The sequence below is a fragment of the Panthera tigris genome, chromosome F3, assembly GCF_018350195.1.
Source record: "Panthera tigris isolate Pti1 chromosome F3, P.tigris_Pti1_mat1.1, whole genome shotgun sequence".
Lineage (NCBI taxonomy): Eukaryota > Metazoa > Chordata > Mammalia > Carnivora > Felidae > Panthera > Panthera tigris.
The window spans coordinates 58,059,419-58,073,311 of NC_056678.1; the positions used below are offsets into that span (position 1 = coordinate 58,059,419).

General features: G+C 46.4%; 1 protein-coding gene across 3 annotated transcripts in view; it reads left to right on the forward strand.

The window, feature by feature from the left end:
* MTARC1 (mitochondrial amidoxime reducing component 1) overlaps nt 1-13,893 on the forward strand; it is a 38,349-nt gene continuing 24,456 nt past the window's right edge. For all 3 annotated transcript variants that reach the window (XR_006213975.1, XR_006213976.1, XM_042976293.1), the window contains exons 1-4: nt 1-287; nt 3,528-3,701; nt 9,186-9,348; nt 10,300-10,440. Coding sequence is in view for 1 of the 3 variants with exons in the window: in XM_042976293.1 (XP_042832227.1) it covers nt 1-287; nt 3,528-3,701; nt 9,186-9,348; nt 10,300-10,440 (765 nt within the window). In the remaining 2 variants the exon portion in view is untranslated. The remainder of the gene's footprint in view (nt 288-3,527; nt 3,702-9,185; nt 9,349-10,299; nt 10,441-13,893) is intronic.

The window sequence follows — 13,893 nt, forward strand, 5'->3', positions numbered from 1 at the left end:
ATGGGCGCCGCCGGCTCGTCGGCCCTGGGCCGCCTCGGCCTCCCCGCGTCGCGCCTCCCCGCGCAGCCCCGGCCCGGCTGGCTCGCGGTGACCGCGCTGGGACTGGCCGCCGTGGCGCTGGGGACCGTCGCCTGGCGCCGCGCGCGGTCCAGGCGGCGCCGGCGGCTGCAGCAGGTGGGCACGGTGGCGCAGCTCTGGATCTACCCGGTCAAGTCCTGCAAGGGGGTGGCGGTGAGCGCGGCGGAGTGCACGGCCCTGGGGCTGCGCTGCGGCCACCTGCGGGACAGGTAGGGCCGAGCCGGGCGGGGCTCCGCGGGGAGGGCTTCGGGCGGGGGCGGGGGCGGTCTGCAGAGTCCGCCAGCAGGTCCTTCCTTCCCTTTCAATGGGGCAAGGACAAAGAGAACGAGGGGCAACTACGTCCCAACAGCCGACCCCAGGGGCCCGAGACCCAGGGCCTAAGTGTCCCGACCCGCTTTCCCGAGACGGCTGCATTTCCACCCCCCACGGGCGCTTTCACGTCTGCGCTCCTGCCGAGCAGTGGTCGGGGCGCCCAGGTGTCTGTCGCGTGCCCGCCAACATCTTCAACCCCATCTAGCAGAGGCGGCGAGCTTCCAGGGATTGGTCCCCGCCACATTAGTTTCATTCAACTGTCTCTGGAGAACTTGGGGGAAACTTGGGGCGGCGGAGCGCAGCCCTCAAAGGGCGCACCCAGGTGGAGCGCCCCTAAGGACGGCTGTTGAAGCTTAAGCTTCTTGCGGCCGGAGAAGTGCTATTGCCTCTGTTTCCCTAATGCGCGCCGGCACTCTTTTTATGAACAAAGGAACTGGGGTTCGCGCCACCCAGCGGGGGAGCCAGGACTCTTGTTTTGTTTAGCACGTGGGTGCTTTGTGAAGAGTCGTTTTATTAATGGCCTATCAGGGTAGTCACGATCTGCGTGCATTCCTGGGGTTCAGCGAAGGTTGCAACGGCCCGGAGTGAGCGGCTTTGTTCTCTTCCGGGTCTGGCGTCAGGCCAGCCCGGGGCCTCACTAAGGCTGCGCCTCAAGCTCTTTCCTTCCAGACGAGCCCCCAGCTCCTGCAAGTAATCCAGAACTGGGCAGGGGGGACGGCCGTGGCCCGCCCCCGCCCCTCCCCCCGCCTTGCAGCAGAGAGGCGGAGGGCCATTCACGACATTTGTGAGTGGTGAGCTCTGCATCTTTGCTTCTGGAAGCAAGGCGAGAATCCTAGATATTTCATGGTTTGTACAGAGGTCACCAACTCCGAAAGACGGTCCGATGTATTGAATTTGTTTTGTAGGCCCCGGAGGCAAAGGGTATTGTACTGTACCGACTGAGAGTATTTACTGAGCTCATACGATAATAAATAATTACAAGAGCTGGCATTTGTGGCAGGCGCTATTTTTGTCATCATGCTACCAGCAAGCCTGAAGAAGTGAGGGGCATAGCGGACTCCGTGTGACCAGTGCCAGGGAGCACAGAGATGGAGCCCCAGAAACTCTCTGGGGTGGCCAGGAGGGTAAAGACCCCGGACTCGGGGGGAAGGTATGCTGGGGGAAAGGCTAGTGCCCTCTGAGGGAATGACCGAAAGGGACTGAAAACGGAGATACAAGTACACCAGCCTTCACTGCAGCATCACCCACAGTAGTCCAAGGGTGAAATCAACCCACATATCCATCAACAGATGACTGGATAAACAACATGTGGTATAGACGCACCCCGGAATAGTGTTTAGCCACAAAAAGGAACGAAGTTCTGATCCACACTGCAGCATGGATCTTACAAGCATTATGTTAGGTGAAATAAGCCAGACACAAAAGGGCAAATATTTATGATTCTAATGATATGAAATATCTACAGTAGGCAAATTCATAGAGACAGGATGTGGATTGAAGTTTCCCAGGGGGTCAGGGGAGAGGAGAGAGAAGGGGGAGTTATTGCTTAATGGGTTCAAAGTTTCTATTTGGGGTGACGACAAAGTTTTGGAAATAGATAGTGGTGATGGTTGCATAACATTGTGAAGGTACCCAGGGTCATAGAATTGTGCACCTAAGATAGTTAAGAACACATTAAAAAAAAACAAATCTGTTTTCTGTTGATGGACACTTGGGTTGTTTCCTCCATCTTTCGGCGTTGTGAACATTGCTTCTGTGAACATCACGGTATGCGTATCTGCCCTGTTTTCAACCCTTTTGGATATACGGAGGAGCATGCTAGACATTTGATGTTGCATATATTTTACCACAATTAAAAACATTTAAAAAGCTGGCCTGCGTGAGGGCACAGGGGGTTGTGAATGGCTGGTGAGCAGCTGGTTATGAAGGGCCTTGCCTGCCTTGCTGAAGATTCAGGGTTTTATCCTGAAAGCAGGAACCATGGAGGGATTTTTCATGGGGGCGGGGGTGGGGTGGAATTTTCTAGATTTGTAGTTTAGAAAGATCAGACCGCCATCATCACCTGGAAGAATTATTACACGAAGAAGACTATTCATGTGCTGGGAGCAAGGATCTGGGGCAGGGCAGAGCTCTGACTGGGTCCAGGATGAGGGCCGATCGGCAGTTCAGGGAAGGGCTTCCATTAACCTTATTTTTCTCGTGTAGCTGAAACATCTCAACCATGATGACCCACTGGGGGTGGCGCACAGGAGCTTTAACGCCCTAACGTATTTGCCGTCTTTCAATCTTATGTCTGTGGATTCCAAGAGCACGAGCTCACTTCTATAACTGTAGTCACTCGACCCAGTGAGAAATGATCAAAATGTCAATATATTCAGCTTCCTTGGCAGCTGAGAAATAACCCGTACGAATGGCTCCCCCCCCACCGCCCCGCCCCCCCAGACAGTTTCCTGTTGCTCTGATTTCTCCATGTATCTTTTTTTTCTTGGAAGTACCTCTAGGTCAGGAGTCTGGGGTTAGAAGAAATATCGTCCATGGTAACAATAGACCTTTGAGCAAATTGCAGCATCCACAGCCCTGAATATTGAAACATTAATGTTTTAAAAGGCGGGGGTGGATTTGGCAAGGTACATGTGGCACCGTATGCTTCTCTGCCGAAGTCCACGCTCTGAGAACAATAGAGCCACAATCTCGTTATTGTGCTTCCTTCCGTGTGCCCTTCAAGTCTTTCTGGGAAATCGTTTCCTGTCGTCTCTCGGGGCGCGTTTAACGAAAAGTGGTCAGACCTTCTCGCAGTTGAGATGAAAGTATGATAACGTCTTTGATTTCTGTGTCATCAAGGAGCTCTGCAGGTTCTGAAGAGATTATATACATTGGATGCTTGAGTGGTTACCAAACCCTTTGAAATAATGGGACAGACTCAGCCTTGCTGTGCTGTTGAGTTGATGTTTAGGACAGACAGACAGACACGCACGCACACACACGCACACACACACACACACACACACACACACACAGTCACACACACCAGGCTTATGGGGAGGAAATGAAAGAGGACTGTGCATGACCAGAGCTCCCGCAGTGACTGGATGCCTTTCACATTGGGCCACACATCTCTTGGGTTTTCAACATGGCAGGTTTTGGCTTGTGGTCAACGAGAAGGGGAACATGGTCACTGCTCGGCAGGAACCCCGTCTGGTCCTGATTTCCCTGACTTGTGAGGGCGATGCCCTGACCCTCAGTGCAGCCTACACGAAGGACCTGCTGTTGCCCATCAAGACACCTGCCACAAATGCTGTGTACAAGTGCAGGTAAGGGAAAGGTATGTCGTACTCCTTGCGTGAGTATTTATTCACGCAGTTTTGAGGGAGCGTGAACTAGGAGGAGTCCTGAAAAAAAGACACTGGTGATAATTAACCATTGATTGAGAACATACTGTATGTAGGGCCAAGTCCTCAACATCATGATGATGTAAAACAAAGAGGAACAAGGAAGCAGCTTCAAAAAAAAAATAAAAGGAAGGAAGGAGGAAAGAAAGGAAGAAAGACAGAAAGACAGAAAGACAGAAAGAAAGAAAGAAAAGAAAGAAAGAAGAGAGAAAGAAGGAAAGAAGGAAAAGGGGCAGCTGGGTAGCTCAGTCTGTTAAGCATCTGACTCTTGATTTTGGCTCAGGTTGTGATCTCACGGTTCTTGGGATCGAGCCCCACATCAGGCTCTGTGCTGCTTAGCACAGAGCGTGCTTGGGATTCTCCCTCTCTCTCTCTCTCTCTCTCTCTCTCTCTCTCCCTCTCTCTCTATTTCTCTCTCTCTCTGCCTCTCCCCTGCTTGTGTGTGCACATGCACTCTCGCCCACTCTCTCTCTCAAAACAAGTAAATAAACTTAAAAATAAAAGGAAGCAGCTTCAGAAATGTGTGTTAATGTGGGGCTGAGAGACAGAGAAGTCCTATGTAGAAGTCCTATGTAGAAAACCATGGGAAAAAAGCATATTCACATGTCAGCGAGAGAGAAATAAGGATAAAGGACAAAAATGGGGTGGGAGTGACAGTGGAAAATGTCCAGGAGGAGGTGAGATTAGATCTACCATTACCATAGGACTTGCCCTATTTTGCCTGGAAGGACTGGGAACCTTCCACACCTAGGAAAGAAGTCGCAAATGTTTTTGTAAACTATGAAGTCGCAAATGTTTTGTGAACATTTGGTACTAATGAAAGGAAGTTCTAGACAGAAAAGACACCTACGTCCAGAAGAGTGATCTGAGCCACAGATGCCCAGGGGTCTGCATGTAGTGAGGGCACAGACTCAGCCAGGAGGTCACTCTGTACAGAGGCTCGTTCCCCAACATTAGAAGGACTGCCAAGAAGCGATTAGTGTAGGAAAACTAGCTTCGCTTCTGAGAGCTCATGTCTAGAGTTGACTTTTTATCCCATTATGGGAAAATTAGAATTGGGTCTAATTCTACTCTTGTCACAGTTTCTGTATGTTGAATTAAAATGCATTGTGGGGCGCCTGGGTGGCTCAGTCGGTTAAGCGTCCAACCTCAGCTCAGGTCACGATCTCGCGGTCCGTGAGTTCGAGCCCCGCGTCGGGCTCTGGGCTGATGGCTCAGAGCCTGGAGCCTGCTTCTGATTCTGTGTCTCCCTCTCTCTCTGTCCCTCCCCTGTTCATGCTCTGTCTCTCTCTGTCTCAAAAATAAATAAACGTTAAAAAAAATTAAATTAAAATAAAATAAAATGCATTGTGAATGCATTTTGTTTTTATGTAGTCCAAGCCTATCATAGAAAGTAACATCACAGCAAAAAAATATAGATCCGAGTTAGCTGAAAAGTATCTGAAGACCCCAAGAAGTTTATAAGATGCAATACCAGTATAGTTTCGACACTGTCTTAGAGTTTGAGACCTGATATGTTCTTATTTTAATTTTGATGATTTTTTTATTATAAACATCATACATATTCATTGTTGAAAAATTGTAAAATGCTAAACTAAAAAAACAGGAGTCAACAAAAACCTGTGAGGTAACTATAAATAATATTCCGATGTTTTCTTTCTGTCTTTGTAGCTCATACTTGGAAAGAAACAATGTAAAAATAATATAAAAATATAAAAATACACGATTAATGTCATATTCTTAAGTTGATATGTTGAGTACCTTTTCATATTATTAAAAATCTTCAAAGTAACAGTTTTCATGTTAGCATACTGTTTCATCCTGAGGGTGTCCTAATATGCATTTTAACATTTTAAAATGAGAGCAGACTCAGATGATATCAGAAATGAAAGAGGAAGCATTACAACTGATACCACAGAAATACGAAGGATCATAAGAGACTGCTATGAAGAAAGCTAACCTGAAATAACTGGACAAAACAAAACAATAAAACAAAACCAGAGTGATTACTACCATCTACTGAGCACATCTGAAACCTGAGAATTGCTTTGGGGGATTTTGTATAGATTATCCCTGACCCTCAGAAGAAGGTTGTGATTTTATCCCCATTTTACTATTTTTTTGTTTTTGTTTTTGGTTTATTTTTATTATTTTTTAATTTAATTTTTTATTTTTTAAAATTTACATCCAAATGAGTTAGCATATCATGCAACAATGATTTCAGGAGTAGCTGCCTTAGTGCCCCTTCCCCACGTAGCCCATCTCCCTCCCACCACCCCTCCAGTAACCCTCTGTTTGTTCTCTATATTTGAGTCTCTTAGGTTTTTCCCCCTCCCTGTTTTTATATTATTTTTGTTTCCCTTCCCTTATGTTCATCTGTTTTGTCTCTTAAAGTCCTCGTATGAGTGAAGTCAGATGATTTTTGTCTTTCTCTGACTAATTTCACTTAGCATAATTTCACCCTCCAGTTCCATCCACGTAGTTGCAAATGGCAAGATTTCATTCTTTTTGATTGCTGAGAAATACTCCATTGCATATATATACCACATCTCCTTTATCTATTCATCCATCGATGGACATTTGGGTTCTTTCCATACTTTGGCTATTGTTGATAGTGCTGCTATAAACATGGGGGTGCATGCGTCCCTTCAAAACAGCACACCTGTATCTCTTGGATAAATGCCTAGTAGTGCAATTGCTGGGTCGTAGGGTAGTTCTATTTTTAGGAACCTCCATATTTTTTGAGGAACCTCCATACTGTTTTCCAGAGTGGCTGCACCAGCTTGCATTCCCATATCCCCATTTTATAGATGAAGAAACTAAGGCACAGAGTAAGAAATATCCTCCAAGGTCACTGGGCTAGTCATTTGTGGGAACAGGATTCACACCCAAGTAGGTCTACCTGACTCCTCTTTCTCAAACGTTGGGCATTTGCACAACACAACCGTGATTCATGCTGGTCACAGACCACCTCTCTCACGGTTGAACCTTGAACAATACAGGTTTGAACTCTGCACATCCACTTACATGTAGATTGTTTTCAACACATACAGTACAGCATTATAAATGCATTTCCTCTTTAAGATTTTCTTAGTAACATTTTCTTTTCTCTTGTTTACTGTATTGAAGGAATATGGTATGGAATACATAGAGCACACAAAATATGTGTCCATCAACTGTTTACGTTACTGTGGAACTTCTAGTCAACAGTTGGCTCTGCATAGTTACATTTTGGAGGAGTCATCAGTTCTAGGTGGATTTTTGACTGCATGGGGGGTTGGCACCTCTAACCTCTATGTTGTTCAAGGGTCAACTGTTTTTACTTAATGCTTTTCTTCCAATTGATTCAGCTTAAAAACAAACAAACGTTGAATGCATTTATTTAAAAAGGGAACCGTATAGGGATACCTAGACAACTTTCCCGGTGGAGGAGTTAACTGAAATAATAAATATTCTACAAATGGAATGTTACCTAATTCTAGCCAGAAATTATTGCCCGTAGAGGTTTCTGGACCTGAGGTCTGTTTTTCCTTTTTAGAAAGAGATTATCATCACGTGTTGCTGGACATTCGGGACTTCCTATCATGAAACTGAATAGAATTACTTTCTCTCTGTGCAGTTCACCATTCTTTCCTGTTGTACCCAAGTACTACCATTGTCTTGAATACCCACAGTAGCAATGGTCCTACACTTTAGAAACACTGGCCTATCCGAAGTGTTTCTTTCCTCTCTGCAGCTGTGAGATACGTATAACTCCCATACTGTCCTGCATGCTGTATATCAGGGAGAGCGGGGGAGACTTCAAATCCTATGCTTATTAGTAGCAATCAAATCAAATTAGATTATTTTATTTATTTATTTATTTATTTATTTATTTATTTAAGTTAATTTATTTTTGAGAGACAGAGAGAGACAGAATGCAAGTAGGGGAGGGGCAGACAGAGAGGGAGACACAAAATCTGAAGTGGGCCCCAGGCTCTGAGCTGTCAGCATAGAGAGAGCCCGACTCGGGGCTCGAACCCACGAACTGTGAGATCACAACCTGAGCTAAAGTTGGACGCTTAACCGACTGAGCCACCCAGGGGTCCCTATTATTGTTATTATTAAAAAAATTTTTTTTTAATGTTTATTTAATTTTGAGAGACAGAGTGAGAGCAGGGGAGGGACAGAGAGAGAGGGAGACTTGGAATCCAAAGCAGGCTCCAGGCTCTGGGCTGTCAGCACAGAGTCTGACGTGGGCTCAAACCCACAAACTGTGAGATCACGACCTGAGCTGAAGTCGGACGCCCAACCGGCTGAGCCACCCAGGTGCCCCTGTTATTATTTTATAATGGGACATGTTTTGATGCAAATTTTATCTTTTTAGTTTAATTAAATTAATTTAATTAATTTGATTTTATTATTTTTAAGCTTATTTATTTTGAGAGAGACAGAGAGAGAGAGAGAGCCTGCCAGTAGGGACGGGGCAGAGACAGAGGGAGAGGGAGAATCCCAAGCAGGCTCCACGCTATCATCACGGAGCCCCACGCAGGGCCTGATCCCCTGAACTGTGAGATCATGACTCAAGCTGAAACCAAGAGGCTTAACTGACTGAGTCACCCAAGGTGCTCCCAAATTAGATTATGAGTATTATCTATACTGTTTTAGATTTTATAGAACATTTTCACATACGTTGCTGAATCTAGTTGTATTATCATCATACTGGTAAAATATCGCCAGACCCTATTAATAAAGACTTCTGGCTGCTATCCAGCTGCGTGGACCAGATTTTGCAGTAATTTTGAGTTTACTTGATACTGATGCATTTGTTTTCCTCTGGAGAACTCAGTATCTTTTCAAACATCCGATCTGATTTTCTTCTCCCGTGCATTCCTTCCAGATAGGGAGGCACAGGCATGTATCATTCTATTGTAAACCTGGATAAAGCAAGGCTGGAAACTGTGACTTCATTTGTGTTTACACAGTGGTTCAGAGGCAGGACCAGGCTAAAATCATGTTTCCTGATAATTAAAGAATCACAGTGACATCACAGCTTTTCTTTCTTCTTCTTCTCCTTCTCCTCCTTCTTCTTCTTCTTCTTCTTCTTCTTCTTCTTCTTCTTCTTTTAAATTTTTAATTTGAGAGAGAGAGAGAGAGAGCATGAGTAGGTGAAGGGCAGAGGGAGAGAGAGAGAGACAAAGAGAGAGAATCTTAAGCAGGCTGCATTCTCAGCATGGAGTCCGACATGGAACTTGATCCCACCACCTTAGCATCATGACCTGAGCTGAAATCAAGAGTCGGATGCTCAACTGACTGAGCCACCCAGCTGCCCCAAGACATCACAGCTTTTTGATATGTGTAGGACATGGTAGGGTGTCCCATGTTTTCAGAGCCATGACCAGGCTTTACTCCTGCCACTCCCTGCAGAGTGCACGGCCTGGAGATCGAGGGCAGGGACTGTGGGGAGGCTGCGGCCCAGTGGATTACTAGCTTCCTGAAGACACAGCCCTACCGCCTGGTGCACTATGAGCCTCACATGCGACCGAGAAGTTCTCACCAAATAATGGATGTGTTCCAGCCCACAGACCAGGTCAGAGGAGCATTCCTTGGCTTTGGCCTTCGGTGTGTCCTGTGGAAGGCAGGCTTTCTCAGGAGTGCACAGCAGTCACGTGCAGCCCATCAGGCAGGGCAGCATGTCGCTGAGCTCTGCTCTGTCATTTTGCCAGGCAGCTCCCAGGAAGCTTGGCCTGAACAGCAGCTGGGGATTCTAAGGAACAGGCAAAATTAAAGCCCTTCCTTTGGGAACTTCCTCTGTGTTTCTTGATTTGGGGGACTCTTGCATTTTCCTGATGGCCATCTACCTTCCTATTTATGTAAGCCTTCCAGTGCCAACAGGGTTTCAAAACTTTTCCACTCTATTCTGTAATTGTATGTGGAGCTCAACCTTTTTACGGTGTGATTGCAATGGTCAGATCATGCTTGGGCAAACGAGTGTGGGCATGGAGATCCACAGACTTAAAGTGACTAAGTTGGCCCTTATAGGAATGTAAGGATTCATGGTAAAAGGAGGGGTTGGTAGCACAATTCCTATGGCCATTAAAAAAAAATTCCATATATAGTCAGTAAAAGTACTTGATGTTGATTTGCAGGAGGCATCAAAATAGGTATCCGTGGAATCAGGGAATATTTTTATCATCCATAATGAGGTCATGAAGCTCATCAGCACTGGAGAAGTTGAGGCTTAGAAAGGTGGAGTGACTTCCTCAAGGGGACTTGGCCAGTGGCAGCTTTAGGATCCCAAGGCCACGTTTTTTTTTCATTCCATCATGTAATTCCTATTATCTGCAAGGCTCTTTAAGATTTCTGAACCTCTGTGACTTTTCTATATAAAGAACTAAAGAAATACTTAGAAATAGTGTGTGTGTGTGTGTGTGTGTGTGTGTGTGTGTGTGTGCTGGGAACTGGGGAGGGGAGGGTTCTAGGAACTAACCACATATGACCTCTGTGTGCCACGTTCTAACCACTTCTGTTTCCTTCCCAGATTGCGTACTCAGATGCCAGCCCCTTCTTGATTCTCTCTGAGGCATCTTTGGCAGATCTCAACTCCAGGCTGGAGAAGAAAGTTAAAGTGGCTAACTTCAGGCCCAATATCGTCATTTCAGGGTGTGGTGTCTATGCAGAGGTAACAAGTTGCTTTCCTTTGCCCTTTCCTTGGATTTAACTTTTTTTTTTTTAAGGTATGAAATTCTTTGATGTTGCTTTAGATTATTCCAAAGGATTCATGCGTTATTGGTGGTATGCTGGGCCATTCAGTTTTTAGAGTTCTTGAGCACCTGATTAGTTCACACATCAGCACGGAGGACACAGATATAGATGAAGTGGAGGTGCTGGTGTACAGGGAGCAGTTCAGGGTCTGAGACTCCTCAGCATAATTCCCAGTAGGTGGATTGGTTTTTGAGCCAAATTTACGTAGCATAAAATACGTGATGTGTGTGGGCCATGGAACAAAGGCAGGGTATACTCATGTCTTGTTGAAGTTAGCTTTCCTGTTCAACTGATGGTCCCTGGGGAAAGATAGGCATTTACAGTATGGCTGCTGCAGCGTCGGGGGTGGGGTTCCCCAGCTGGATGGCCTATAAAATTCTTCCATTGCCACCCTCAATCTGCCCTCAGATGCCTGCACTGTGGCTTAGCATGAAGGGCTTCCACGGTGTCACATGATTCTGGCAGCAGATTTACCTTTGTCATTGTCTTTGGATATTTCATTAGTTCTTTTCCTTGTTGACCATGAAGGCAGAGGTCGGTGGCCTAGAGGCTTGGTGAGTGGCAACCATCCAGATGTGGGTACTTGACAGAGGCACCAGCTCTCAGATGGGAGTTCCAGAGTTCTGGTGGTGGGTGTTTGTAGATGGAAAGTGGAGGTAAAGGGCAGGGGAAGAACTGAGTCCAAGTGACTGAGTCTTACTCCCTTACACTCAGGGAGACGGATTCTGTCTTTCCGTCTTACTGTGAGGACAGAGCTAGGTGTGCTGAAAGAAGCAATCTAGGAAACTGAAGCCCACACTCAAACCCGAGGCTCTGAGGTCCGCCTCCAGCTTCCTTGCTGGCCTCTGCATGACTCTGTGTAGGCTTGTGTACCTGCCTGGAGAATGGAGTGATCCTTTCTGCCTAGGATTACCTTACGGGTTTGTCAAAGGGTCAGGTTGGCTAAGGTGACTCGTAAAAAGTATAAATGCAGTATCAGTCAGTGACGGGCAGTAAAAGTACCTCCAAATCCACTTCTGATGTTTTACGTCAAACGCTCTAGACATGCCAAGCTTTCCAAAGATGGCAGGTCAGCTTCTAGTATAAGGCGGGAAACGTGCGCTATCCCCGAGAGCCTGCCCTGGGCTGTCCCTCCACGTTCCACTGTGACAAGGGAGCTCATCTGTCCTTGCTCACATCCAGCACAGTTCAGCTGGACTCAGACAAGAGGGGAAAATCAGTGTTGGTTGCTTTTGATCGTCTCATTGATATTTGTCTTGTACCAGTGGAGGCCAGGAAAGCAGTTTCTCCTGAAGGTTTTCCTTCTCAGAAAAAGGAAAAGGGTGGTGGCTTCCACCTAATGCTCACACTGTGCTTTGCAGCCTGGGGAGGTGAAGGTCATTATTCCCTTTTTATAAGGAGGAAGGGAGAGGCCTGGGGAGGTGACCTGGCTCGCCTGAGGCTATCCCATGGCACAAAGTGGAGGAGCTGGGTCTTGAACCCAGACAGTACCATGTGCCAGAGGAACTCTGAACATTCTAAGGAGCATATGTGAGGTTGGGACACCTGGGTTTGAATCCACCTGCTTCAGTAAGTGGCTGTTTGACCCTGGACAAGTCCTTGAACCCCTCAAGGCCTTTGCTTCTTGCAGTTGTAAAATGCAGATGATTTCAGCTCCCCTGGAATCAAGGTTTATACCAATCTGTGGAAAAGCTCTTAGAAAGTGTCATAGAGAGGTGGGGGATGGTCTCTTTCCTATAATCAGAGTGAAGGAGCCTGACTGAGGCATTCCCTCAACTGTGACCAACTTTAAGCTTCCTTCCCCTTTGCGATCCTTGTGCCCTGGGTCATGTTGATGATGTTTCCTGCCCCAAAGTTCTGAGATGGTCAGATGTAGATAAAATGAGCGGAGACAGCTCTCTCAGAGTAGGACCTCAGATTTACATTTGTTTGAACTGAATCTTGTTTTATTATTTATTTATTTTTTAAACGTTTATTTATTTTTGAGACAGAGAGAGACAGAGCATGAGCAGGGGAGGGGCAGAGAGAGAGGGAGACACAGAATCGGAAGCAGGCTCCAGGCTCTGAGCCATCAGCTCAGAGCCCGATGCAGGGCTCGAACTCACAGACCGCGAGATCGTGACCTGAGCCGAAGTCGGCCGCTTAACTGACTGAGCCACCCAAGCGCCCCTGAATCTTGTTTTAGAGGCCTTCATTTCTTTATAACTCTGAGTGTTTCCTAGCTGGGAACATTTCACATTTTAAATTGGATGTTAATACAACACTGTGGCTGAGCTCATTTTATAATAACATGTCACTCTTTTTTTTTTTAAGTTTATTTATCTATTTTGAGAGAGACGGAGAGAGCCAAGTGGGAGAGGGGCAGAGAGAGAGGAAGACAGAGAGTCCCAAGCAGGCTCCACGCTGTCAGGGTGGAGCCCCATGCAGGGCTTGAAGTCATGAAACCATGAGATCATGACCTGAACTGAAACCAAGAGTTGGGACACTTAACTGACTACAGTAGTATGTCACTCATTGCACGATGAGTTAGTCCCACTGGGTCCGCTGCACTGTGGAAAACAGGATTGAAGAAACATGGTTGTTTCTCCTAAGGCGATCAGATTGTGAACAGGCCAGCAAGACAGGCAACGAAGGTGGTGAATGCAGGGTGTTAGGTGACCACAAGGATGTTGTTAGCACCGACGGATTGGGAGATGACAGGGCCGCTAGGGGTCAGCTCAAGGCCCGAGTATCACAGGGCTCAGGGCTTGGACCCGCTTACATCTCTGGCTTCCCTTATTATGGAATTTTTTACCTTATTTATCTGTGACTTGATCCCCAACAGTTTCTAGTGCACATAAATTAATTAGTAATTAATTAATTTCCTAACAGAGCCCACATTTCTCTTCTCTTGGATCTTTTATGTTTTTTTATGACCATGGTGCCCCCTGGTGGACAAACACACACAGAACAGGATGGGGCTTCTCTAACCCCAGGGGCCCAGCTTTTTTGGACCTATGGTTAAGAGACCCATTTTATGCTTAAAAGCTGCAATACCTCCCTCTCTCTCTCTGCCCCTCCCCCACTTGTGCGCGCGCTCTCTCTCTCTCTCAAAAATAAATAAGAACATTAAAAAACCAGCTGCAATACATATAGCAAGAATGATATACACTCCGAGAGTTAAATTTCTGAGTCTCCAGGTCTCTGGCTTGTGATCACACCGGACAGGGCAGGTTGGTTTTAGCTCATGAATTTTTGTCTTCAGCCCTGAGGCAGCTGGCACTTCTCTCCCAGGGTAAGAAGTTCAGGACTATGATTAGATGTTCTATGTCTCTTCAGTGTCTTCCTTCTAATTATTTCCCCAGTCTCCTCACCCTTCTTTCGTGCCTTC